A 27889-nucleotide genomic window follows, 5' to 3' on the forward strand; every position below is an offset into this window, starting at 1 on the left:
CTCCCTTATGAAGAGAGAAGAAAGCTTTGAGCCTTAGAGAAACTATAGTAATACAAAGACCGGTTATTCTTTTTGCTAATATTCCATTTCCACCCTAAGACATAATAGGAACATTATGTTTAAAATTAAAATCTAAATTTTTTTGACAAAAATAATTTGTGATTTCAAGTTTTAAGAGGGAAGGAATGACAAGAAGCTAGCAACAGAAATATGGTGGCTATTTCCCAAGTGGTAAGTAAGCTGAATCAAATACACAATGAGGAGAAGGTTATGCATTTTGTTATTTTTGCATTGCCTTATATACAGAGACAAAAAGGAAGGGGAACTATGTGCAATGATATATGAAAACAAACAAGCAAAAAAAAATCTTTTCAGCCCCTAGAAATTAGCTAATAATGCAAATTTAAAATTAATTGAAGAAAGTCTACATAATCAAGCTGCTAACATTTAGTTGTATCTCATCAGATGAACTGCTGGGCCCAACTAATTTTTAAAATAATGCAAATGCATCTTTTTTTTTTCAAGCTCATTTCTGTAGAAAATATGCATAAGCTGCACAAAAGAAAAACAGACTATCATAATAAGGATTCTTTCCTTTCTTTCTCTCCTTCCTTCCTTCCTTCCTTCCTTCCTTCCTTCCTTCCTTCCTTCCTTCCTTCCTTCCTTCCTTCCTTCCTTCCTTCCTTCCTTCCTTCCTTCCTTCTTTCCTTTGCTAACATTAAAGCTTAGTACATCATATGTGATTTTTGGTTTCTGAAAATTATATACAATAATTAATATATGAATTGAATGACCATAAAGAATTGCTCAATATGGGGCAGCTAGGTGGCACAGTGGATAAAGCACCAGCCCTGGATTCAGGAGGACCTGAGTTCAAAGCTAGCCTCAGACACTTGACACTAGCTGTGTGACCATGGGCAAGTCACTTAACCCTCATTGCCCTGCAAAAAACCAAAAAAAAAAGAGAAAAGAAAACAAAAAAAATTGCTCAATATTTAATATGAGTTACTTCATTATATTCTTCTTTTATGTGATTTCTTTATATGACCAATCTGGATGGTACTCAACACATTTTAAAAAGACTAAATGTTTTCTAGGAAATACTTTCCCATAAAATATAAACATCTTGCCTTTATCTTTAAGTTCCCTTGATTCTTTTCTTTTGCCAATGTTTCAGACCTCTTTTTCTCTGTAAGCTCTTGTGCCCCACTTCATTTATTCCCTTGAGAACTCTACTATGCCTTGAAAATCCCTTTATGATTATCCCCATCCAAAGACCATCTATAATTTCTAAACTAAGGAATGAGTCTGATGTGCTAGTACTACTGCTCTCAAATGACAAAAAGTGGTGGGATCTGCCACCAAGCTTGGAAATGACTTTCTCCCTGTCCTGGTTTGGCTGCCTCTTTCTCTTTACAGAAATTCCATATTCCTAGAATAACTTCCCACTGACTACATGCCAAGTTACATCCTCCTCCTGCTCCCAAATTTACCTCACACTGAATTTAGTGATTCGATAGAGAATTCTTTCAGTGCCCTTAAAATGGCAAGAGTTGGCTAATGTTCATGTAGACTTCTTCCCACTGCAGTGGTATAGTCATCATGCCCTTCCTTTGTTGGCTGTTGGCCCAGATAAATTAAATGACTAGCACAGTATATTGAGACACCTCATCTAACTTTGAATTCTGACCTCCTCCAACAGTTTAATTCTATACAAAGAACTTTAGGTCATAATTATTTTTTCCCAGATGTATTTTTAAATACAGTCATTGGGAAACATCTCTTAGTCCTAAATCATTTGTAAATATGCCAGATTTTATCTTGCCAACCTCATTCATTCATTCACTCATTCATTCATTCATTCATTCATTCATTCATTCATTCATTCATTCATTCATTCATTCATAGAACTAGCTATTACACAAAGGCAACAAATGTCTACAGTTTTTCTAGTTAGTTTTCATTTGACCCACTTTGAAGTTAAGTATGAATTAAAACAAGGCCTACTAACTGGTGATCTTTCCCCCTTATACTGGCTCTTTTTCTTCTACCAACAAAGATATGCTCAGTTTTTCTTGACCTTTGTTCCTCCTTTTGTCTCCAAGAGCCTTCCCTTGACTCTTCAAATAATTATTTTACATATTTCCATCTCTTCATAGTCAAACCTTTAGAAAGAGCATTCTTTCCTCACTGACTCCACTTTTTATTAAACATTCTTTCCTTGGAGTGGCAAAATGTGCAATGGAAAATGTATTGGCTTTATAGTAAGACCTGGGTTCAACTATCATTTATGACACTTATATAAGGAGTAAGTGTAATATAGTGGGAAAAACAGTAGCTCTGGAGTCAAAAGAACAAAGTTCAAATTGGGCATCCAACACTGCTTATGTTACCTTATATAAGTCATTAATCTCCCAAGGCCTCAGTTTCCTCATCTGTAAGAGCGGCAGAACTAGACAGCATCTGAGGGAGGCTCGAGATCTATAAACCCTCGTCCTCTACTTCCAACCCCACCAGTCTATGAATGTGCTTCTTTCCAGGGTCACCAGGAAACCTATAATTGTCAGATTTAATGGCTATTTGTTTTCATCTTCCTTGCCTTTTTATAGCATTGGAAGCTGTTGTTTACCCCCTTTCTCTCCTTGTAGACATTCTCTCCTGTTCCACGATCACTTTCTCACTCCTTTGCATCTGAACAAGACATTTCCTGTGCCTAGAATACACTTTTCTCATTCATCTATATTTGTTTATTTCCTTGTCTTCAATCAATCCATCACTATTTAACAAAACATTAATTAATCTCCTACAAATTGCCCGCTAAGCTCTGTGGATATGGACGACAGTGAAACTCTCCCTGTTCTCAAGGAACTCAGCTCAGGCATTACCTCTCTGTCCTTAAATTTTCTCATAGTACTTATATCTGGCATTATTTGTATTGGTGTACATATCTTATGTCCACTATTATATGGCATCCCCCTTGACTGTAGATAATGTTTCTTTTTAATTTTGTAACTTGTAACCTGTATCTAGCACAATTTCTTATATGATATATCTGCATATTAATATTAACTGAATTGAATCATGGGCTGCTGAAATGAGGCACATTCTATCCATGAAGGGTAAATGAAAATAGTGATAAACATGAAGGTAGAAATTAGATGCTACCATAACTGCCATAGGAAAAATCAGTGAGAAGATTTGAAAAAAAAAAGCTTTAAAATGTTTTAAAATATTATGCAACTAGCATCCAGTGATAAAGGTAATAGAAATACCTGATTTTTCCAGTAGAATTGAGATAGTTTACAATATTGCCTGGAGTTTGCAATTATGTAAGAAAGGCTGATTCATAGAGTGCACAGAGAGCTGGCCTTACAGTCAGGAAGACCTGTTGTTCAAGTCATACCACTCACATATAGCCCTGCCTTGGTGTGATCCAGAGCAAGTCAATTAATCTCTTATTGTTCTAGGCAACTCTCTAAGGCTCTAAGTTATAGAGAAAATACTGACCTGCACTAGAAGAGAGTTTCCCTATCTGGGACTTTGCAATATCAATGAAATCACAGGTCCAGGTTCTATCTCCTAACTCTTTGCATTTATAATATGTTTCATATGTTCATTCTGTGATTATTCCTGGTAGACACAAGCTGTCATATCATATACTTTCAATTAATTGAAGTATTATGAACAGATATACTCTCATAAGCTCCTGTTGAAGCTAATTGGGATCAAACCTCATTGTTTTTCTTCTCTAGTGCTGATAAGATGTAGGCTAGTTAGAATAGCTCTTCTACCCAGAGACAGAGAAGGGATGTGGCACAGAGATACATACAGATGGGAAGAGTAAGATATGAACATCCATCAGTGCAGACTGAGACTCCATCCGTGTATTTAACCTAATCTGACTTACTCACGGTTAGAGTATTAAAAGGCAGCTGGTGTTTGCTCAGCCTAATTTAGATGATTTAGCTCCCTTTGTCTACGTAATTTAAAAATTGTACATCCTCTTACATCTGTGGGGCATCCAGAACTAGTTGGTGGTCTGAGCCAAGCCAAATTGGTAAACCAAGATTCAGAAACATATGTATGAGGCCTTATTTCTCAGAACAGGCAAAGCAAATATTCAGGATGTGAGAGAGGTGGTGGTGTATATATCTTCTTGTACCCTCATTATACAAGTATGTCCATTTGACTTATTTATTATTCAATGAATCCAGAAATTATCTTAAGGTGGGTATGATTATGTGTTTACTCCTCAAGTTCCCAAATCTGACTCCTTTACAGTGATATATACCCAAACACAATATATTAAATGAGTCTTTTCAGTACCTAAAGAACTGTACACCCGTGTATTTTAGCATCGCCCATTTCAAGTCAACATCAATTCAACTGCAGCAAATTACAACTAGATTTGGAGCTGAACACCTCAATTTCAAAGGAAAATATAAAGTACCTTTATAATTATAGGGACATAATACTGAAGGCCAAAATAATGCAAAGCAACATATACAAGGCCTTTTAGCATTTTTAAGACAACTGGAATAGAATTTGAATTGTGGATTTGGGAAATTGTGTTTTGACAAACTTCCATAATCACTACAACTCTTTTATTGTCAATCACAGCCTGTTCAGTTTAGAAGCGTCTGCCACGTTTCCTATTTTTATTTTCTTGACTGAATTCAGGAAAATCTTTTGAAATGGAAGAATTAAATCTATTCTCTCTATGGGTCGATATCTGATTGATGAAAATTCAGTGTGGTGGGTCAGTTCAAGTGCTGGTTCCAAACAGGACAGAAGTACCATGTTATTAGGGTAAGTTTGCTTCCCACCTACTACATGGTCAGAATTATACCCTTTGTTGCAGAACATAGAAAGGAAATATAAGATAGGGCCTGACAGGTATAGTTTCTATCTTGTTTTCCACTATAGGCAAGAACCTTGTTATAGACATGAGGCTATTTGAGTAAGTGATCTAGATGGTAGACTCTTCTTGTCAACCTAATAAAAATGATAACAACAACAACAACAATAAAACTAGCTAACACTTGTATAGCATTTAAGTTTATAAAGAGATTTAAGAGACTTATTAAATATAATTAAATATAAATGAGACTTATTATCTCATTTGAACCTCACAACAATCCTGTGAGTTAGATACCATAATTATCACCATATTACAGATAAGCACACTGAGGCCTAGAGAGGTTCAGCAATTTGCCCAAGGTCACACAGTTAATAAGCTTCTGAGGCGGTATTCAAAGTCAGGTCTTCCTGATGACAAGTCTAGAACTCTATCCTATTATACTGTCCATTTGCCTTTGTAAATGTACATAGCATGTCTTATCTAAACTGGAGAGGTCACATTTGGATCACTGGGAATAAGATTTCTACTTCCCATTCATCAAACCACCCATATACATATACACAGTCCCATTCATCAAACCACCCATATACATATACACAGTCTCTAAAGAAGAGAAATACTATGGGAAAAGGAAAGTTAAACACACATTCCACCATTTAGCAAGACTTCTGGCATAAAATAAATTTTAGTCAGGAGGAGTTTGGAGGTACCCTAAAGTAAGCAGGTGGCAACTTCCATATATTATCCAGATAAGTTCTGTGCCTTTGGGATAGTGAATGGCAGAGAAGGGGATGTCAAAGCAATTCTATCAAACCATACTGCCCATTAGTAAGGGACATATGAAAAGGCAGGGACTGTTCCACATCATGAAGCACAAAGATAAAATGTACAGTATGAAACCAAGCAATATGTTTTACATGAACAGCCAGTTGAATAACAATGCAAAAAGGGGGAAAGAGTTGTGCTAAATGTGGCGGCTGCTCCAAAATCAGCAGCCCTCTCAACTCATGTGGGAACTTGCGGAGTTGACGCAGAAGAGGCATCTATATGACTCTAAAATAAATGCACCCCACTATAAGATACCAAAGATTACTAAATGATTGACAAAACAAAAGCTGAAAACAGCCTGAAAAGACTGGGAACTGTTGAAGGGGCTCAAGGAAGGGTAAATCTGACGACGTTGGAGAATGTTCAACTGAAAGGCTGATAAAATAGAACAAAAATACACCCAACTACTTCTCTCCTTCTGCTTCATCTTCCCAGCTTTACATGTTGCATTGGTAAGGGATTATTAGATTCTCAGCCTAAAAGATCAGTTAAACTTCAAAGGCTTCTTAGCTGTATTAATAATGATGAAATTATTTCTGGACAAAATTGAGTTTAGCAGTCTATGTCTGGTTTTTAATGCCACTTAAAACTGATGACAAAAAAAAAATCCACTTCATGAAAAACAAACAAAATCCCCCAAGCAACACAATAATAGTTGTTTGGCACACTGAATGAAATTGAAAGAGCTAAAAGAAACTTTCTAATTCCCTTTTCAGTACATTTCAAAGTATTTAAACTAATGTTTCTAATAATTTTAATAGTAAAATTGATTTGAGTTTTAATTTCTGAACTTCATCCTCTAGATGGCTTGTGCATGCCTCCTTGTCAGAGTCTTCCTAAATAGTTTTGAAATCTAATGCTATGTCTACGGAATTTAAGCAAATAGGAAGGAGAGCAACGGCAGAAGAAGGATCTTTTTCAAGTGCAGTGGAAACTACCGGGATGCTACTTTGGGGGAGAATCACCTTATCCGAAAACTTTGTTATACAGCTCCTTGTTATGTGCAATTGCTATGCTTTAGGGAATGTGAGCTAATGCATTCTATCATCATACTAATTGATATCATAAAGAACCCTGTGAAAACAGGGATTGACTATTTTATAGATAAGCTTCAAAATAAACCCTAAAGTATTATTTAAAATATATTAAACTTTACTTGTGATAAATAGAGAGCAATTGACCTATTAGTAGACATTGGCTTTGAGTTGCATTTGGTTTTCTATCAGGGGCAATAGTTTGTGCCCACTACCCATTCTCCAAGTGTAATCAGAATCCCACACTTGCTGAGGTTAAGGGTATAGCCAGTAGAATACACATCACCCCAAGTAGCAAAGCTACCTGGATTTTTGGGGTGCCAAACCCATGGCTTCATTAGGTCAAATCCAACTGGTTTTTATGGTAAAAAGGTTTATTTCAGATCATGGGAGCAATCCACAAAATACATTTATATTTATTAGACTATAAACACCATGAGGTCAGGGACCGTGTCATATCTAAACTTTGTACCTGTATCTTGATTAGTATTCTATACAGAGTAATTGTATTAAAAATGCTTGTGGTAAGAACAGGAAGGGACTATGGTAGGATAATTATTTGGAAATCAAATTTTATCTATGTATATGTGTATATTTACAGTTCATAGGAATATTATGGGGAAAATTTATTTTAATGTAAATGATCTCTGGAATCTCTCCCTTTGAATTATCTAAAAGGAAAGACTAGAGTAGCAAATTAAATATTCTTTTCTTCTTCAGGTTGAAGCTACTCTTATTTCATATTCAAAACATTTATAATCCCTTAACAAAACTATGGGCTAAAGGGATAATGTACACAAATGGGAACCAAAATGAATGGGTGAAGAAATAGGGAATTAAAGTGGCCATTCTTAGAATGAGCCCTAGAATTTGGGGAAAAGATAATTTGTTGTAATTGATGATTTTGGGAATTGAAGCTACATTCCTCTTCATTTTCCTCAAATGACTAAAATACTGAAAGCAGGCCACCAAAGAAGACCTAATCACTTAAGCAATGAGACCCAATCTTTGAAGGAAAAAAAAAGGAAAAGAAATTCTATTAAAATAAGTTTTTGGAAAGGTTAAGACTTTTAATATAAAAGTTAAGCAATTGAACAAATATACTTACTTTTGTCCCCTATGTTTTCTCCCACAGCTTCCCCCTCTTCATCCTCCTCCTCTTCGTCCTCCTCCACTTCGGTCTGCTGAGCATCCTCGGGTTGGTCACACACGCTGATCGGTGCATTCAGGCAGCAGTGACTGAACCCGCTATCCCGGGGAAGGGTAAAACTGCGAGGCTTACCCCCATTTCCATTCAACACCTGCATTCGCTCTCCCTCCAAGGGGTATGGCCCATAGTGATCCTGCAGGTGGCATTTTTGAGTTGGAAGGGTAGACTGCCGCCTGTGTTCCGGAGAGATGACGGCTGAGTCAGAGAATACTGAGTCTTCGAGGGGGAGAGTCTGAAGGTAGTGCAATCCTGAGCTGGTCAGGGGCGTCTCGATTAAATCCTGCCAGGACCTTCTCTGACTGGCCGTCTTACGGATGGGGGAGGCTGCGCTGCTCCCAACCACTTCTTGGCGGAATTCTTCATGAGAGGACTGTGACTGAGAGGTCTCTGTAGAGGAGAGCCGACTGTGTTTGGGTTCCACGTATGGACTGGCACAGCTCATCTGTGGGAAGGATTGTATTTGGTCAGTCTCCACGGAAATAATGGGCACCATTTTATCATTGAGGAAAATACCTTTGGTAACTACCAGGCAAAAGAACTCGTGCAATTAAGTGGATACTTTTGTTACCAAACTTCATCCCTACTGGGGTTTTTCTAAAACCTCAACATTTATCTGCTTGTACTTGGCTTCCCTTTTTGTATCTGTGATCCAGGACGCCAGCCTTTCTGCTGTTCCTTGAATGGGGCACTCCATTTCCACTCTCTCTCCCTTTATTGTTGCCCTAACCTCTCTTCTGGTTTCCTTCAAAATTTAGCTAAAATCTTCTTTGCCGGTGGCTATTCCTAATCTTGATGCCCCCCCAACCCCCACTACTAGTGCCTCCTCTGTGAGATTAATTGACACTTAGAATGTATAAACCTTGTATGCTCAGTTGTTTGCATGCTGCCTCCTCTATTCGAATATGAGTTCCTTGAGGGAAAAGACTTTTTTTAAAAGCTTTTTTTTTGTATTCCTATTACCTAGCACAATGCCTAGTGCATAATAAAAGTACTTAATAAATGCTTGTTGACTAGCATCGAACTTGCATTGTGATGGACATGGATAGGGAAGCATTAAAATAAAATCATGGCAGGTTTTTATTTATTTTTTTAAATGAGAAAGTATTAAAAGGAAAAACTGTCAGTAACAAATTACAAGGTTAAACATTTAAACTGCCTACATTGGTCTGTATCCCAAAGAGATCACAGAAAAGGGAAAAGGACCCATATGTATAAAAATATTTATAGCAGTTCTCTTTGTGGTGGCAAAGAATTGGAATTCGAGGGAATGTCTATCAATTGGGGAAATGGTTGAACAAGTTGTGCTATATGAATGTAATGGAATACTAATGTGCTGTAAGAAATAATGAGCAGGCAGATTTCAGAAAAAACCTGGAAAAACTTAAGTGGACTGATGCTGAATGAAGTGAGCAGAACCAGGAGAACATTGTACACAATAACAGCAACATTGTGTGATGATCAACTGTGATAGATTTGGCTCATCTCTGAAGTGGAATGACCCAAGACAATTCCAAAGAACTCATGATGGAAAATGTTCTCCACAATCAGAAAAAAAGAACTGTGGATTCTGAATGCAGATTGAACCATATTGTTTCTCTTTTTCTGTTTTTTTTCCCTCTTTTTCAAGGTTTTCCCCTTTTGTTCTGATTCTTCTTTTACAACATGACTTTTACAACATGCAGAAATATGTTTACTGTTATTGTACATATACACCAACACCCACATATATATCTATATATAGATATAGATAGATAGATAGATAGATAGCCTATATCAGATTGCTTTATGTCTTGGGGAGAGGGTGGGAGAAAAATTGGAACTAAAAATCTTTTGAAAACAAATGTTGAAAACTATTTTTAATGTAACTTGGAAATAATAAAATACTTTTATGAGAAAAAATTTAAAAAATAAACTGCCTACATTAAAAGAAAAAAGTTGCATATGGAATTAAAGCTAAAAAAATTAAATTTTCTAAAGTACTTTTAAGGAGCATTTAAGGTTCACTTATAGACCTTAGTCAAAATATGCTTACAATTATAAAGAAAATATTATAACAGTTATTAGAATTATTGCTCTGGTTATCACAAATGCCACAGTTTTTTTTTTTTACAAATTAATTTGTATCTATCTGGAACCCACAAATGCTTATTAGTGCAAAGTCCCCATTTAAAAAATTTATGTGACATAGGGAAAAGAAACCCCACAATGTAACAGAACATTTTGTTCCTCTATTAGCAAATTTCCTTTTTTTACAGACCCTGTAGAAAATCTGTCATAGCCTTTTGTATCATGAGTCCTCACATTAAATTGTTTTCCAGGGAAAGAAAGCATTTACAGAGTTACTTCTTAACATATATTATATTTAGCATCTGCTCAGATACGTGTGCACTGCAGATAAATAAAATCCTATTGCAGTACAAATGTCAGAAATATATGTGACAGCACAGTTCCCTGACAGGAAAAGTGAAGCATTCCTAAGTTTCATGTAAGCTTCCTGGTTGTTATCAAACCCTCATTTGATATGGTTGATTACCTGCTTTAAAAGATTAATTTTTTTCTAGAAAGTCAGTTTAATAATTTTTGCTATAATTGAGACCAAGGATGGCTGGGTGGAGACATTCCTTGCCCAGTGGAGTTCTTAGATTGCTTTGGGGTCCTCTGGCTACAGTGAGTATTAGAGGGGGAAGGAGATAGAACTGGGCATTTTCTCTAAGCAGCAGCTATTTGCTTTCCCTCATCTTAAGTCATAATATGCATCATTGGTTTCCTAAATTTTAGGTGTTATTGTATACAGTGAGCCATTTAAACAAGGCTAGAGTTGGGTTTTTCCCTCTCTTCTTTTAAAATAATAATCTGAAATACCTTGAAATATTAATTCTTGAATGGTGTTACATTATGGAAAGCAGGGAGAAATATGTTACTTGTATCTTGCCGCTTCATCGTTTTATAGCTGACACCATTGTCTGTCATTATGAAATCTTAGCAACTCTGATAATTAATTTATGAAGTATAATTTCATAGGAATAAGAGGAAATCAGCCCTTTAAGTCAAGTCAACAAGCATTTATTAAGTGCCTTCTTTGTGCCAGATCCTTTGCTAAATTCTGCTATAGTGTTAAGGTCATTTATTAAATCACTTTTCCTTCTACTTGGTAGAAGTTTCAGCTGCTCATCTTTTTAAGCATCTCCCTTTTAGAAAGTCTCCAGGGGGTAGTTCCAAGGTTCCACTGGGTAGGCCAATGCTGCCAGGTTAATTTAATTATTGTGCTGATTTGCTCTGTAGAGGATTAAATCTCAGTGATGGAGAGAATGAATCTTTATGGATAAATAAGCTAGTGTTAGTAAACAGAATAACTGTTAGCCAGTTTATTAAATATGATCTAGTTAGTAGCTCTAATGGGATAGTTATTCATTTGTTAATGTAAGACCCTGATTGCCTCGTGAAGACTGTCATTACAGTAATCAAAGAAGAAGCTCTGCTAGGAAATTTGAGCATGCAATTCATGTATACTTGGGCATTTAAGTATATATCCCTTATTGATTTACATGCAAAAATGGTAGAAATACATGATTGAAAAAAAGGAAAGATAGAATTTTGGCTCCAGAGAACAGCCCATGAAAAACATCTCCTTCCTATCAGTAGAGTGGTGGGGGATTACAGAAGCAGAATGTTCTTGTTACAAGGTGATTATATTGGGGAATAACCACGATATAAAAAGCAAAAGCTATCAGTACTTTTTAATTTTAGGAGAACCAGCAAAAGTGAGGGATAGGAGATGGCAGCTTGAAGCTGTACTGGTATTAAAATTTTTAAATATTTAATGAATTCTAGGAGAACTTTTACTGTGTGGGGTGGATCTTTGATAAAGAGTCTAGGGAAAGACATGAATAAGAATAGCATCAGATAAGAAAGCATGGATGGGTTATAGTCTGCAATGGTTCTCATGTAGTAAGCACTTATTAATTGATCAGTTGGGGATCTCAGGTCAATTCAAAAATATTCCTCATTGAAAGACATTACTAATTATATTAAGCTAAGCAGTCTTAATGAGTAAGCAATAATTATGAGTGGTCATTCCTTGTTCATGGTTTGATATTATAAAGATTATGGTTTGTGGGAACTTTTAGTCAAGAATTCTAATAATCAAATAGAGGATTTTCTTCAGTTTATGATTATAAACATTTTTTGACCAAGGTCAGTAAAGTGATCCTTAAATGCTATTTAGCAGCACTTCAATATTCAGAGTTATATAATGGAAAGGAGGAAGAAATATGACAGCTGTATCCTGCCACTTAATTTATCGTTTTGTAACCGACACCATTGTCATTGCATGATCTTAGCCAACCAATGATTTATGGAGTGTATTTGCATAGGAATGAGAGGAAATCAGCTCTTCAAGTCAAGTCAGCAAACATTTATTAATTTTGTGTTTTTATTTAGTCTTTCAGGGCTAAGGTTTCTTTATCTACAAATGGGAATGAGCAGACTAAATGATTTCTAAGGTTGCTTCTGTGTTTCTATATGTCTTTATATCTAATTTATTATGAGTGGATATAATATAACATACTATACTATACAATGATACAATATAATATAATATCTATATCAAATATATATTGTGTTTGATCTGGACTTCAAATGAATGTATATATTATGATACTCTTTTGAATGCTCCCAAAACTAGGAAAAGGTTTGCTTTATTGCTTTACAGAATTTATTTAACTTCATATTTGTACTTCATATTTGAACTTCATATTTGTACTTCATATTTGTACTTCATATTTGAACTTCACAAAAATGTTTGTACTGCAAACACTTGTAAGGAAAATATTAGGTTTCTTTTAGAGGCATATATTCTTTGCATAATTCCTTTTTAATCACTCCCAGAAATATTTTTTTTTTTGCAGGGCAATGGGGGTTAAGTGACTTGCCCAAGGTCACACAGCTAGTTAAATATCAAGTGTCTGAGGCCGGATTTGAACTCAGGTAGTCCTGAATCCAGGGCTGGTGCTTTATTCACTGTGCCACCTAGCTGCCCCCTCAGAAATACTTTTTACCTGATATTTCTGCAGTTGTTAAAATCCAACACCATTCTAGCAAATTTTCTTCATAAAAATGATCATCTTTTTTGGCCAACCTCCTCCTAGTCATCCAGGTTTCACACCTTGGAGTCACTTCTAAGTCTTCCCTCTCCTTTGCCCTCCTATATTGGGATTAACAATTGGGGCAGCTAGGTGGCCTAATGGATAAGAGCACTGGTCCTGAAGTTGGGTGGACCCTGAGTTCAAATTTGATCTCAGAGACTTAATAACCATGTGACACTAGGTAAGTCACTTAATCCCAATTGCCTTAAACATCCAGGGCCATCTCCAGTTATCCTGATAACATATCTTGTCATTGGATCCTGATGGCTTTGGAGGAGAAAGTGCACAGCCCATGCTCACTTAAATTCAATTTGTTGCAAGTCATGGCATCTGTCATGGTCCTCTTAAACAATAAAGGACCACCACCACCAACAATATATTCAATTAGTTGCTAAATCCTATTGACGCTAGGTCTGGAACATCTCTACACTATCTCTTTCTATTCATGCAGCCACCAACTAAATTCAAATCTTCATCACCAGCACCTGGACTGCAGGAGTAGCCTGGTAAATGCGTTGTACCCTGATGGTGCCTATTTCTTGCATTTTTGGTTATAGATCTTAACTTTCTTTTTCTCTAAGGATACTGAACTCTGACTTTATTTTCCAATCACCACTACCCCCCCCCCCCCATCATCATCATACTCATCATGAACATCTCTGCGGTCACCATCACCATCTTTTGACTTGAAGAATTTCAGTTTAATGCAGCTGCTATTACACAGAAAAGCAAATTTCTGTTGCTCACTTACTGAAGGAGGTCTTGGATATGTATCATAGGGGGGTGGGGGACTGTCTTGTTTGGGTGTCGAGGGAGTGTCTGCTTCTTCCTTGTCACTCTCACTCCAGTAATCTAAAAATCACACAGATAGACAGACCGTTAGGATATGGGGAAAAACAAACTTCCAGGTAAAACTTTCAAAGATGTGTAATTGAATACAACAAATGGAAGGGCCATATCAAAATGCTCTTATTTCCGTTTGACAGAGTCAGTTCATGGTGACTCTTCTCTCAAAGAGAATAACTCTGTCTCCATGTTTCTGGGGAGTACTGCAGAGCCCATGCTGAAGTTTATTATAGGGTTGCCTAGGTTCCAAGCTGAGGCATTTCACATCTTGATGAATCAGGTCACTGGATATTATTTTTTTTTTCAGTTATACCATTCTACCATAAAAATGGAGTGATTACAACGAACATGCTGCATATGCACACACATGCTGGAGATATTCATACAGAGAGCTCAAAAAAAAACAATGCTGAAAATTCCTTTCACTGTCTTCAATGGACTGGTTATCTAACCAACCCTGTTTCCAGAGTCATGCTGACATCAGTCGCCATGACACCATACTCCCACCTCTATTTTGAAACACACGGCAATCACTGATACTTGCCAAATGAAAAAGGGCAAATCTGCCGGTGTGGGCTGGAAGTTCCAGACTTCCAGAATTCTGTTAAAAGGAAAGAAAATGTAAGCTGGTAGACAAAATGACTTGGCAGATCCTGTATTTTTTTTTTTTTTGGTGGCAGTGGGGGCAACCCTGAGAGACACATTAAGATTACGCCAAAAGTAGCAGAATAGGTACATAATTGAATGTTTCATGAATATCTCATTCCCAATTCCCACTCCCAGCCAGTAGGTGAATGCTCAATATAGAAAAAACCCAGTAATTTTATCCAAACCAATGGATTTTGTGGGACAGGGAAGAAGGTAAATATTCTCTCTCTCTCTCTCTCTCTCTCTCTCTCTCTCTCTCTGTCTCTGTCTCTGTCTCTTCCTTCCTTCCTTCCCTCTTCCCTTCCTTCCTTCCTTCCTTCTTTCATCTCTTCCTCTCCCCCCTCTTTCTTTCTCTCTCTGCCCCCTTCTCTCTTTCTCCCTCTCTTGATTTCATCTGCCTGTCAATTTATCATTGGACAGATAATCTGCAAGAACTTTTGTCCACATTACACATTCCACCTCTGTTACCAAATCATTTTATTAGCTCTCCTTATGCTCTGTTTAACCAAAGAACAAGAATTTGTACTTAACAAAATTTTGAATCTTTGATGCTTTTCTCTACCTCACTCATATCGTCAGTTTTCAAATATTTTTTTAACAAAAGTTCAATCTCAGAAACATGTATGTTTGCATATGTTCCTTCATCTGTAGTCCCACTGCCATGATTCTAGTATAGGCTCTTATTACCATCTTCCAAGACTATTGAAATAGCCTCCTAGTTAACTTTCCTACTTCCTTTCCATCCTCTAATCTATCCTTCACACTGCTTCCAGACTACTCTTTTTGCATATATTTTATCTTGTTATTTCTTTGCTCAACAATCTTCAGTGATTCCTTACTGCCCACCAAGTACAGCTCAATGTTCTTTGCCAGTCATTCAAGGCACTATACAATTCAAGGCAATGCAACAGTTATTTAGTAAGTGTCAAATATGTGTAGAGGCAGCTAGGTGGTGAAGTGGATAGAGCACTGGACTTGGAATCAGGAAGATGCATCTTCTTGATGCATGGTTTCAGACACCTGTATGACCCTGGGCAAGTCACATAACCCCATTTGCCTCAGTTTCTCATATATAAAATGAGCTGGAGAAGGAAATAACAAACCAATCCAGTATCGTTGTGAAGAAAACCCTAAAATGGAGTTATGAAGAGTTAGGCTTAACTGAAATGACTCAACTACAATAACAACATATGTAAGGCACTGCACTTGGTATTTAGGACACAGAAAAAAAAATCGTTCCCCCCACTGAGGAACCTAATCTCCTATTATGTCTTTCCATATTTTCCTAGCCAAACTGGGCTACTCTCTGTTTTATAAATACAACTTGTATTTTTCTGCCACTCTTGCTTTTCCCTTTGTCAAAATTCCCTCCTTTATCCTCTTGTACTGAATTTCTATGGATTCCATTTCAAAAGCTAAATACTACATGAAGTCTTCTTGATCCCTTGATGATGTCCTTCCCTTTTTCACCTCACATCCTACTTTTTTCTATACCTCTCCAATTTACCTAACAAGACTCTAAACTTTAGGAAGGTAGGGAGAGTGTGTTAACTAAACTTTGTATCTCCATTTACCTAGCTCAGGGATGATACATAATATCTGCTTCATTAATGAGTGTTTGCCGAATGGCTCAGTTTCCATCAATCCACAAAATCTAAGAGATGTAGCTTATTTTACATCTAGATAGCATGAGGAGGGGCAGCTAGGTGGTGCAGTGGATAAAGCACTGGCCTTGGATTCAGGAGGACCTGAGTTCAAATCCAGTCTCAAACCCTTGACACTTACTAGCTGTGTGACCCTGGGCAAGTCACTTAACCCCAATTGCCTCACCAAAAAAAAAAACAAAACATAGTATGAGGATCCTAAAGATATGGACCACTGAGTAATCTCCAATTCTCCCTCTTCATGCTAAGAATCTCAAGCAAAAGTGAACAAAAATGGCCTAGCACTAGAGGGATTAAGTAGGCTACACCAAGGTGCAGGTTCAGGAAGATATCTAGAACCAAAATATATAGACCAGGGGAAAAGTTTGCCATTACTGTAACAGTTTCCTGCAATAAATTTGAATTCATATCTGGCTTCTCAGTGGAACAACTTGTCACTGAGGCTCATCTAAAAGCACCCCTTAAAACATGAGCTAGCACCAAATTGCCCATAAACGAGTCAAGAGAAATCAACCAGCACTAATGGAGTCTTCTCTGTCTGTTCTCTGGTGGACAGCCCAGAAAATCTGGTTTAGGTCCTACAAAGGAAATATCTGGCAACTGAAGCTCACTTTAATGAACATTTAGGCCAAGACCATTGAGGGTGAATCTTGACATGCTGTAGCTTAAGCAAGTTTCTAAGGGCCTAAAATTTTTATGGGGAAGTAATTTTAAGGGCCTTGCCACTGTGCAATGAAGGCCCTTGGAGCTTCCCTTTATGTTCTCCAAGGTCCAGCCAAACTAGCTTTTCAAAAAAATTTAATTAATTTATTAATTTTTCATCTTTTTCAAAACAGCTTTCTTACAGTTTTTTCATCATCTTCATACCTTTTTGCAGTTGTTTTCTCCTATTCCTGACAGTATGCCTTTCGCCTCTTTTCCTCTTAGAATCCTTAATTTTCATAAAAAATCAGCTCAGGTGCCACCTTATACATAAAGCCTTATCTTATCCCTTCCCTAACTGCTAATGCTTTTCCTTCCCCAAATTACTGTGTTATCTATCTTTCATAGACTTCTATACATATATGCAGTCTTCTCCAGTTAAATGTAAGCTCTTTGAGGACATACATGGTTTCATTTTTGCCTTAGTGTCATCCACACCTAGCAGAGTGCCCGACACCTGGGAGATGCTGTTTTTGGGGAGGTAATAGGGGTTAAGTGATTTGCCCAGGGTCACACAGCTAGTAAGTGTCTGAGGCCGGATTTGAACTCAAATCCTCCTGACCGCAAGGCAGATGCTCTATCCACAGTGCTACCTAGCTGCCTTGACAATGCTTTGAAAATAAATACTTGTTTGAGCAGTTATCCATTTGCTTAGAATTCTCCCACACTATTCCCAAAAGCCAAAATCTATGGAACTGGTGGTGGTTTGAATTTTAGTATGCTCTGTGTTCTGCAGCCTCAAGATAGTCTGAAATATCATATTATGAAAAGAACAACAAAATAAAATGAATGTCATTGAAGAGAAAAGATGGAGCTCACTTCAGCACTTCTACCTGGTGCTCTACTCAAAAGAAGTAACTAGGCTAATGATATCGCAGGAAGCCTCCAACATAGTCATCTGTTTACATTGCTGCGTCACTGGTCAATCCCTGTTACTGTTTCCCCTTAAAACTTTTCCTCTTTCCACATCTTTTTTTTTTTTTTTTTTTTTTTTTTTTAGGCAATGGGGGTTAAGTGACTTGCCCACGGTCACACAGCTAGTAAGTGTCAAGTGTCTGAGGCAGGATTTGAACTCAGGTACTCCTGAATCCAGGCCGGTGCTTTAACCACTGCACCATCTAGCTGCCCCCCACATCTTTCTTAAAGTGAAGATATATATACAAAACATTTTCTATAACAGGATGGACAAAGAGACTTTCTAAATACCCACGATACCTTTTCCATCATAGTGAATATTTGTGCCAATATCTCTCAAAGTTCTGAAGTTTGAAGAAACTATTTCTTCTCAGTAGTTCTGTGCCTATGCACCTGTGTACCATATGATGCCAGCTTTTTTAGGGGGGCATTTTTCATAATACCTATCTAGAGTTTCTTAGGTTTTCCAGAAAAAAAGATTAAATACCTGGAGAAAACTCACCCTTCCTTCCTTCCTTCCTTCCTTCCTTCCTTCCTTCCTTCCTTCCTTCCTTCCTTCCTTCCTTCCTTCCTTCCTTCCTTCCTTCCTTCCTTCCTCCACCCCCCCTCTCTCCATCCCTTCCTCCCTCCCCCTTCTCTCTTTTTTAACTATAGCTCTGCATGTGAGATGGATAGCAAAAACCAAGAATGATATCACAGAGAGAAGCCATCATGTTTCTCACCACAACTCAATTTTTAATAGGTTATGCTAAAACTCAAGGGTACTCAAGACTTAAAATACATTTTTTTTCAAACTTTACACTGTTGCTTCACCCTACATAAAAGTACATGTCTTTTTCTCATCATTGGCCCTAAATCTAAATTTAAAAATTAAGTTTTAAGTCCTGACTCACTTATTGTGGCATTCAAAACAAAAGATTTAAATGAAGAACTAATTATGATAAACACTACAATATAGGGAATAGCAAATTTCCACTAACCTTCTGGTTTTATTATAGCAATAAGCATTTTCCCAAAGACCACTATTTATTATTTTAAAAAACTATAAAATGACTATTTATTGCATTCACTTAATAATTATGAAAACTTTATAAAGATTGGATAAATACCTGAAAAGGAAGTATTGATAAAATGAATTTAAATTGAAAAAAAAGATTAATAAATCATTAGTTTATTGGTTATGTTGGCACATCTTTCTAGAGGATGACAATTGATAAAGAGACTTAATTTTTTATGTCTCTCAGGTAAAGGAGAGATCTTCATCAAGTTAATGTGATATTCCTCAGCTACACTGGACATTTATGTGAAAATAATCCTTGACAAGTTCTCTATGACAAAGGTCTTTCCTATGCATTTTATTAGAATTTCTCTTACTTCCAAATAACTATTTGATATAAAGTTTCTCATGATCAGATTCTTAAATTTCTTTTCTTTTTTTTCTTTTCTTTCTTCATTTTTTTTTTTAGTGAGGCAATTGGGGTTAAGTGACTTGCCTAGCTTCACATAGCTAAGTGTCAAGTGTCTGAGGCTGGATTTGAACTCTGGTCCTCCTGAATCCGGGGCTGGTACTCTATCCACTGTAAAACCTAGCTGCCCCCCAAATTCTTAAATTTCAATGCTGAATATACTGCTTTGATGGTGCCACAGGAGTATTAAAATATACTGCTTTGATGGTGCCACAGGAGTATTAAAAATGGGGAGCACATATATGAAGAGAGTTCTCTTTCTATAAATAATCATCCAAACTTGCAGGATGGTACAATGGCTAGAAAGCCAGATTTGGAGTTAGAGTTTGAATTTCATATTTTCCATTTACTATCTGCTTGTCCTTGGTGAAGTCACTTATCCTATCCAGGACTTATTTTCCTCATTTAAAAAATGATGGAAGTGTGTTAGATGAAGATTCCTTCTAGCTCTAAATGTCTGATCCTATGCTGAAGGTGGAAAATTCTGTGTTCCTGAGCTACATTAAAATGCTTGGTTAATAATGTCCTAAGGTGAAATTTGAATTAAGTCCTAGATTCTTATATCTGTTTTTATAGATATATTATCCCTATATTACTATATATCTATATCTTATATATTACCCATATATTGGGGCAACTAGGTGGTACATTGTATAAAGTGTAGGGCCTGTAGTCAAGAAGACCTGAGTTCAAATCCAAACTTGGACACTTACTAGCTAGCTGCGTGACCCTGGGCAAGTCACTTAATACTGTTGACTCAGTTTGCTCATCTGTGAAATGAGTTGGAGAAGGAAATGGCAAACTACTCTAGTATCTTTGTCAAGGAAACCTCAACTTGGGTCCCAAAGAGTTGGACAAAACTAAACAACAACAAATTTATGTTATCTATATCTTATATTTCATATCTGTGTATCTCCTGAATTTTTAGTGTGCTATAGTAGAAAGTTTATTGGATTCAGCAGCATCAGAAGGCATGAAGTTCTCTCCCTTACTAGCTGCATGACCTGAGGAAAATAACAATATCTCTGAGCCTCAGTTATCTCATTTGTCAAACAGGGGTGATAATATTTGCAATACCTGGGTATTGTGAGAATCCAATTAAATATGGTGCTTTACAATTATAAATGCTATAAATGTGAACTATTATTATCATGACTTTATAAATATTATTAGTTATATATTTACTTTTAATTTACAGAATAAAACAAATATTTCCATAACATAGTATAATAAAAAGATGATTGTACATGAAATTGCAAATCTAGTATGTACAACTTTATATTCCTTTTAAATATATAACAAAGTTATCATGTAATCTTTTTTCTTCCCTTCCCCCCTCCACCCTAGAGATGGCTCCCATTTGACACTAATGTTTGTATGTATATATAAATACATGTAAAATCATTCTATGCATACTTCTATTTATCATTTCTTTATTATTATTTTAAGTATATTATAACATGCTAAAATATATACTCACATGATGAAACAAACAGCTCGAACCTATGGAGTAAGTTACTATGAAGTAAATAGTTAGCTGAACTTGTGTACACAAAATGCTTTTCTAATGTTCTCATTCATAAGAAATTTTGGTTATAAAATTTTAAAAAATCGTACAAAGAAAATTTGTTCTAATCAAGACCATGCTCAGCATCAAAGTGATGCTGAGGGACAAAATACAGGAGGTATTATTCATATAAATTTATTTTCTGAAGTTCCATTTTCCTTTCAGTATAACATCCACACCTCTGACTCTTTATTTAACCTTTTTTTTTTTTTAGTGAGGCAGTTGGGGTTAAGTGACTTGCCCAAGGTTACACAGCTAGTAAGTGTTAATTGTCTGAGGCCGGATTTGAACTCAGGTACTCTTGACTCCAGGGCCGGTGCTCTATCCACTGCACCACCTAGCTGCCCCTCTTTATTTAACCTTTTGATTTGATGAAGCTGACTCAATTCCAGAAAGGCTCCATGTTTGTGGGCCTACACCATTTCTGTCCTGGGATAGGCAACTCTGGAATTCCTCATTCCTGGGGCTCACCATATTGATTTCAAAATTAGTGAACACACCCAAATGTTATGGGTCAGAATTCTTGGACTCAAGTGGTCCTTAGTCTTAGCTTCAACCTCCCAAGGGCCTAGGACTACAGGAATACACCACTACACCTGACTATTCAGTGGTTTTGGATAAAAATATAACAGGGAATGGCTTGCTTCCCCCTCTAGCCCCTCTAACCCCTAACTCTGGCTAAAAAAATTTCAACCAGGAGGACAAAATAAAATCAATTTGAGAATAAAGAAGTGAACTTTGGACACTGGGTATTTTGAAACCTCCTTTGTGGTGCCTTTGCACATATCTATTTGACAGAGTGCCTCCACATTATTTATTGGAAATAAAAAATATATTTATTATTAAAATATATGTAATACAAATGTCATTCTATTACATAAAAGATACATTATTTAAACTAAATATTTTATATTATTTTAATGTTATATATTAAGTATATTAAATATTATTTATTATTAAATTTATTTTTTGAAGACTGAGTCTCCCTAATTTACCTAGGTTGGAAGTAGGCTGATTCCTCCACTAATCTGCTTACTCTGGTCCTACCTCATCCCCATGGCAAGGGTTCATTCCCTAATTGTTGAACTTTGGTGCTGACATCTGATCCTACTGCATAGTCCACAGCAACTCAGAGCTCTTAAACTCAAGAGACCCCCCCAGGTAGCTGGGATTCTAGGCATATGCTATCACAGTCAGCTATTTTTGAAGATAATTCCTCCTCCCCTATAATGATTACCTTCTTTAAAATCTTACTTGAAACTCTATTTTTCTGTCATGCCTTCCGTGAATAACCTCACTGAATTATGTATCTATTTTACTCTGGATTCTTTTAGCATATAATTACTTAGTTCCTTCTACTGAATGTTAATTAACATCTCCTAATATATTGTATCTTAAATTGTTCTTAGGCTACTTCATGAAAATGATGGGACTGAGAATTGTCTCTTTTATGTTCCTCATAATGCTCATTAAGCATTTATTTATTGACTGGTCAAGTGACCCACTTTGTATCACAAGTTCTTTGGAATTTACAGTTTAGAAGCTACTCTGAAATTTCAGTTGGGTTTATTAACTAACTCCAGAGATCCCCAAATCCTGCCAAAGCTTTCTTAGTCACCCGACTCTCACATCTGTTGGGATTCTATTCTGATTCTAGAGATACAAATACAAATATGTGGTCCCCATACGTCAATCTCTTGCCTTCAGAATGCCTCAAGTCATATTGGAAAAATACTTAGACTTCTGTAGGCTTAATAGAAACAATATTTTGGTTAATGGTTGGAAAAAGCAGAGTTGCCTCAAAGCTATTTTATCTCATAGCTCTGTGTTTGTGTGTGTGTGTGAGTAGTGAGTGTCCATTACCACAGTGTAATGTCATGCTCTGTAATCTTCTGTAATCTTAAAGTAAGTGTGATCCATAGGGTTACAGAAGATTAAACAATTATAGAAAAGAGAATTATGAAAATTTTTACCCATGAAGGTAGCAATTTCATAAGCAATCTATATATAAGAGCCCTTTGTTTTCAGGGTCACAACATGTTTGGGAGGTATACTAGCCTGTGCTACTATTAAATAAGTCTCTCATTTCCCCTTTTCTTCTCTATAATTCCTACAAACTCTTAATTCCATGGACTAGTGATAACAGACAAAATGTTTGCAAGTTATGAATATTTTGCTATCACAAGCTATTTGAAGAGAAAAGAGTGAATAACAAGTAATCCCTGTTATTTACTCAGGAACTGCTCTGAAAATAGAACAATTCTGTCACTGAGTAGGCCTGGGAGGCATTATGTATAAAGCCTTGAAATCAGCAGAAATCAGGCTCAAATTCTGCTTCCAATGCTCATAAACCATGACCATGGGGATAAATCATTTAATCTTCCTGAACATCAGTTTCCTTACCTGTAAAATGGGGACAACAACACCTATCCTATAGAATCACAGACCTACATCTGGAAGGGATCTCAGAAGTAATCTAATCCAAACCAATCATTTTATGGGCAACTAGTTGGCACAGTAGATAGAGTACAGGGCCTGGAATCAGTAAGACCTCAGTTTGAATCTAGTCTCAGACAGCTGTTTGACTCTCAGAAAGTCCCTTAAGTTCTATTTACCTCAGTCTCCTCTTCTGTAACTTAGGGATGATAATAATAGCGCTCAACTCCCAAAGTTATTGTGAGGATAAAATGAGACAATATTTATAAAGTACCTGGCACATAGTAGGCACTACATAAATGTTAGCTATTATTATTATTTTATAGATGAGGAACTGAGGCACAGAGAGGTTTGATTTACTCAAGATCAAATAGATAGTAAGCATCAGTGATGGGAATGAACCCAGGTCTTCTTACTCTAGACCTATCATTTTTTTCACAATACCACACTGCTCCTACCCACAGAGTTGTTGGGACATTCAAATAAAATAATGGTTGTAAAGTTCTTTGTAAACCTATATAAATAAAAATGTTCTATATAAATGTCAACTACAATTATTACTTTATGCATTGTTTAAAAAAAAAGGCTAGATCTGGAATTTTAACAGTGATTGGAACTCTCAGTATGGAAACTCCTTCTGCCAATACAACTCATTTGTAACTTATAGTCTTACAGCAGTGACAGGTCAGATGACTTGCCCATGGTCATACAGTGCCTATAGGAGAGTGGTGGGGTTTATATCCAGTTCTTTTCAACTCTAAGATTGGCCCTTGATTCACAATGCCACACTGCTTCATTATTTTTAAATATATATACCCTTGCATGTATAAATTATGCAGAACCTGAAAAGGCTATGTCTTGCCTCTATCATGACAGAAGGATGTAAGGAGAAGGAAAAAAAAAACCCTATGAAAGTGATAATTTCCTGACCCAGGGTATATACCAGATTGCCCTCAACTGCCCTCCTCCCACTCCCACAAAAAAAAAAATCAAGGATAATAAGTAAAAATGAAAGTTAAATGAATTGTACTTTACCTTGTTCTTGCTTGATCCGCTCTCTTTCTGCATACCCAGCAGCTAGCATGTTAAGTCTATTTAGCCATCTGAAAGAATAAATATTTTTCAAAAATCAACAATACTGCTATGACATGATGATTTCTTACACTTTGTAAATGAACTGAAGGGGATATGGGAAAGATTGTTCTCTATATGGCATTTTCTTCCATACTATGATTTATCTGGTCCCCAAGGATTATCATTTTGCCACCATACAATTTGTTCTCCTACCAAAGGTCCTATTTCCAATGGAAAAAGCTTTAGTGAAGATGTACCACATTTGTAAAATAAAGATTTTGGGAATAATCAAAGCCCCATTAAGCTTAATGTTTATAGATGTGACACTACCCCAATTATCTCAGCTGTCTGTAGGCCTAGAACTAACACCATTTTCTAAAGATTTAAGCATATTTAGGCTTAGTTTGGTCTGATAGGGGAAAAAAAAGATTCAGAGCTCTTTGGTGAGAGGAATACGTTTTCTGTGTAGCAAACACAGGGTCTTAATGATCATGTTATATGTTTTGATGAAGCACATTATGTGTTTTATGGAATGGGAAAAAAAGTCATCATGGGGATAAATTTGAACTCCATCTCTCAATGTGAAGTGATTGTTATTTTTCTGTTAGCATGCACACTTATAACCCCTCCTCAGATCCTGAAGATTTATTTCCTTGAGCAAAATAAGTTAAAAATAAACTGCTATTCTTTTGTCTTTTAGGAGTACTGCCACGGTCAACTGCAGTCAGCTGCCTGGAGCAATGCAGCCTCTTTCCTTCCCCCCATGGGGGCTTTCACTGTGTTCATTATCCAAGTGCTCACAGTACATCAGCCTCTCAAATCACTAAATCTTTAAACCAACGTGACAACCTCCCATTGGTAAATCTGGAATTATGTATCAAATCTATTTCCAGATCAGAAATAAAGTGGGTTCTGCATTCTAAACTGTTACTTGGTATCAGTATTTAGATCTTGCATAATTTTAAAAATATCATCTGAGATAATTCTATTGCTTATTGGAATAACATAGTCCAAAAACAACAGCAGAGGATAACTGCACCCAATATTTTTTTTCTTTTTGTGCTACACAGAGATAGAAACTTATCCATCTTGACAAGTGAAAGACAACATCCTTTGAAGCTATTTCCATATTTTATCTTTTATGCCGGGAGGTGGCAACATGGATTTAGATGGTTATAATGTCATGAAAGGAGTTGTAGAGTCTTATCCTTGGAAAATAAAACTATCCTGAAAGCACTTTAACCCTTTGTTTTAAGAGTGATAGTCATTTAGACCCTATACTATTTTGAAAGAATAGGAAATTTAAAAAGAAACTATGTCAGTCAACGAGGATTTACTAAACACTTACTATATGCCAGGCATTATAATAATCAAAGGACCCTCCAACACCAAAATCCCCAAATTGTATAAGAATATTATATCACCTAAGTTTGGGAAGTAATGCAGAATATAAAAGGGATACGATAAAGGATGATCAAATTCAGTGACAATACCAAAATTTGAAAAAAATAAAACAAAATACACAGACATATTAGAAAATTCTGAACCACGAATCAATAAGACATGCAAATTAAGCCCTTTAAAATCATTAATTGAAGGTTAAAGCTGACAACTAATCTCCTGATGAGTTATAGGAAATATGCTTGTAGTGAAACAGTGCCTATAGGAGAGTGGTGGGGTTTATATCCAGTTCTTTTCAACTCTAAGATTGGCCCATGAAACATGACTTATGAGGTAAATAACTTATCTATGTACTCTGGAGAATATCTGACTTAAGACTTTATGAATAAAGTAGAAAAGGACACCTTAGCTAATACCACTAAAGATTTTTATCCCAGCTTCTTCATACTTCTCTATTTGGTACACAATTCTGTAAGGAAATTCCACTTGATGAGCATTATAAAAACAATGAGGTCCTTTAGAGATCAAAGAATATCAAAAGGTCAGTTTTTTTCTATAAGATTCACTGAAGATGTAAAACTAAAAGACCACTTTAAAACTTCTTGAGTGGCCTACCAAAGCATCCATTATTTTTTAAAATACTTATAAGATGGAATTTTTCCGAAGAGTAATGCAGAGTTTCTCTGCTCATGGAAAAAAAGCCTCTTAGAAAAAAACATGAAAGGAATTGTCAACTAAGTGTTAGAAGAAGCTCGTTGTGTACTCTTGTGGCATTTAAGAAAATGGTGTAAATAATTGTGAACTTCTCTATGCAGATGTTTTCTGAAACTATATGGTTAGTTCTAGCCTCTTTCCCGAGATACACTCATACATCATTTTTTGCATTTTTAACACTTCTAACTGGATATCCTGCAGGCATTCCACATCTAACACGCAGAAAAGAGAAATTATTATCCTTCTCTCCAAACGCCCCCCTCTTCCGAACTTCCCTATTACTACTGAGGGTACCACTACCCACCCAGTCACCCAGGCTTAAAATCTTGGTACCATCTTCTACTCTATAGATACTCTCACCCTACATATCCATCCTGTTACTCAATCTTGTTTCTACCTTCACAATATTTCTCCTATATGTCTTCTCTTCTCCGCTCACACAGTCACAGCCTTAGTTGAGGCCTTTACCACCTCTTGACTGTACCATTTATTACAATAGCCTTTTCTACAGTCTCTGTGTTTCATGTCTTCTCCTAATCCAAACCATCTACTAGTCATCTGCCAAGGTGATTTTCCTTATGTGTAGGTCTAGCTGTGTTACCCCACTATTCTCCTCCTGTGGATTCCCAGGATCCCCAGGATCAAATGTAGATAGACTCCTCTCTTTGGTATTTAAAACTCTTTATAAACCTTTCTACCACTTTGGTCTTTATTTATTTCCTTCCATGAACTCTTTGACCCAGATCCACCGGTGTACTTGTGATTCCTTAAGGATAACAGTCCATCTTCTGTCTTTGTGCCTTTATATTGAGTCTCCTTTATATTTGGAATGGTCTGTCCTCTCAAGTGTACGTCTTAGTTTCTCTGGTTTCCTTCAAGACTCAGCTGAAATCCAACTTCTGCAGGAGGATTTTCCTGATACTACCAGCTGACAATGCCTTCCCCTCTCAGATCACCTTCCATCTACTCTGAATATATCTTACATATATGTATATACATATCTATATGCTTACATATAAACATACATATGTATAGACTTATTTACATATTGTCTGTTCTCCCATCCCCCATTAGAACATGAACTCCTTGAGAACAGTGATTTTTTTTTCCTTTCTTTGTGTTCTCAGCCCTTAGCTCAGCATCTGGCACATAGTAAGTACTTAATAAATGCCTGTCAAGTGATTGACACATTATATTAACATAGGATCTTTCACAAGGATCCAGATGGGGAAAATCATTAAGAGAAAATTTACCTTTCATGACCAAAGCTTCTTCAAATAAGAATGGACTACAAAAGGGGAGCGCTTGGCTTTTAGGATGGATAATCCATTTTCATATGTGGCATGGGATAATACAATCATATTTTCATAAAAAAGCAA

General features: G+C 36.4%; 1 protein-coding gene across 10 annotated transcripts in view; it reads right to left on the reverse strand.

Annotated features, from left to right (window-relative positions):
* Window positions 1-27889, reverse strand: part of CNKSR2 (connector enhancer of kinase suppressor of Ras 2) — a 322983-nt gene that overhangs the window by 41493 nt on the left and 253601 nt on the right. For 5 of the 10 annotated variants that reach the window (XM_043991405.1, XM_043991402.1, XM_043991407.1 and 2 more), the window contains 4 exons: window positions 24357-24424; window positions 14468-14524; window positions 13829-13929; window positions 7832-8375 (listed from right to left, as the gene is read on the reverse strand). In XM_043991405.1, the coding sequence (XP_043847340.1) occupies window positions 7832-8375; window positions 13829-13929; window positions 14468-14524; window positions 24357-24424 (770 nt within the window). The remainder of the gene's footprint in view (window positions 1-7831; window positions 8376-13828; window positions 13930-14467; window positions 14525-24356; window positions 24425-27889) is intronic. The other 5 variants (XM_043991403.1, XM_043991408.1, XM_043991406.1 and 2 more) reach the window with 1 other exon arrangement.

The sequence above is a fragment of the Dromiciops gliroides genome, chromosome 3 (genome assembly GCF_019393635.1).
Source record: "Dromiciops gliroides isolate mDroGli1 chromosome 3, mDroGli1.pri, whole genome shotgun sequence".
NCBI lineage: Eukaryota > Metazoa > Chordata > Mammalia > Microbiotheria > Microbiotheriidae > Dromiciops > Dromiciops gliroides.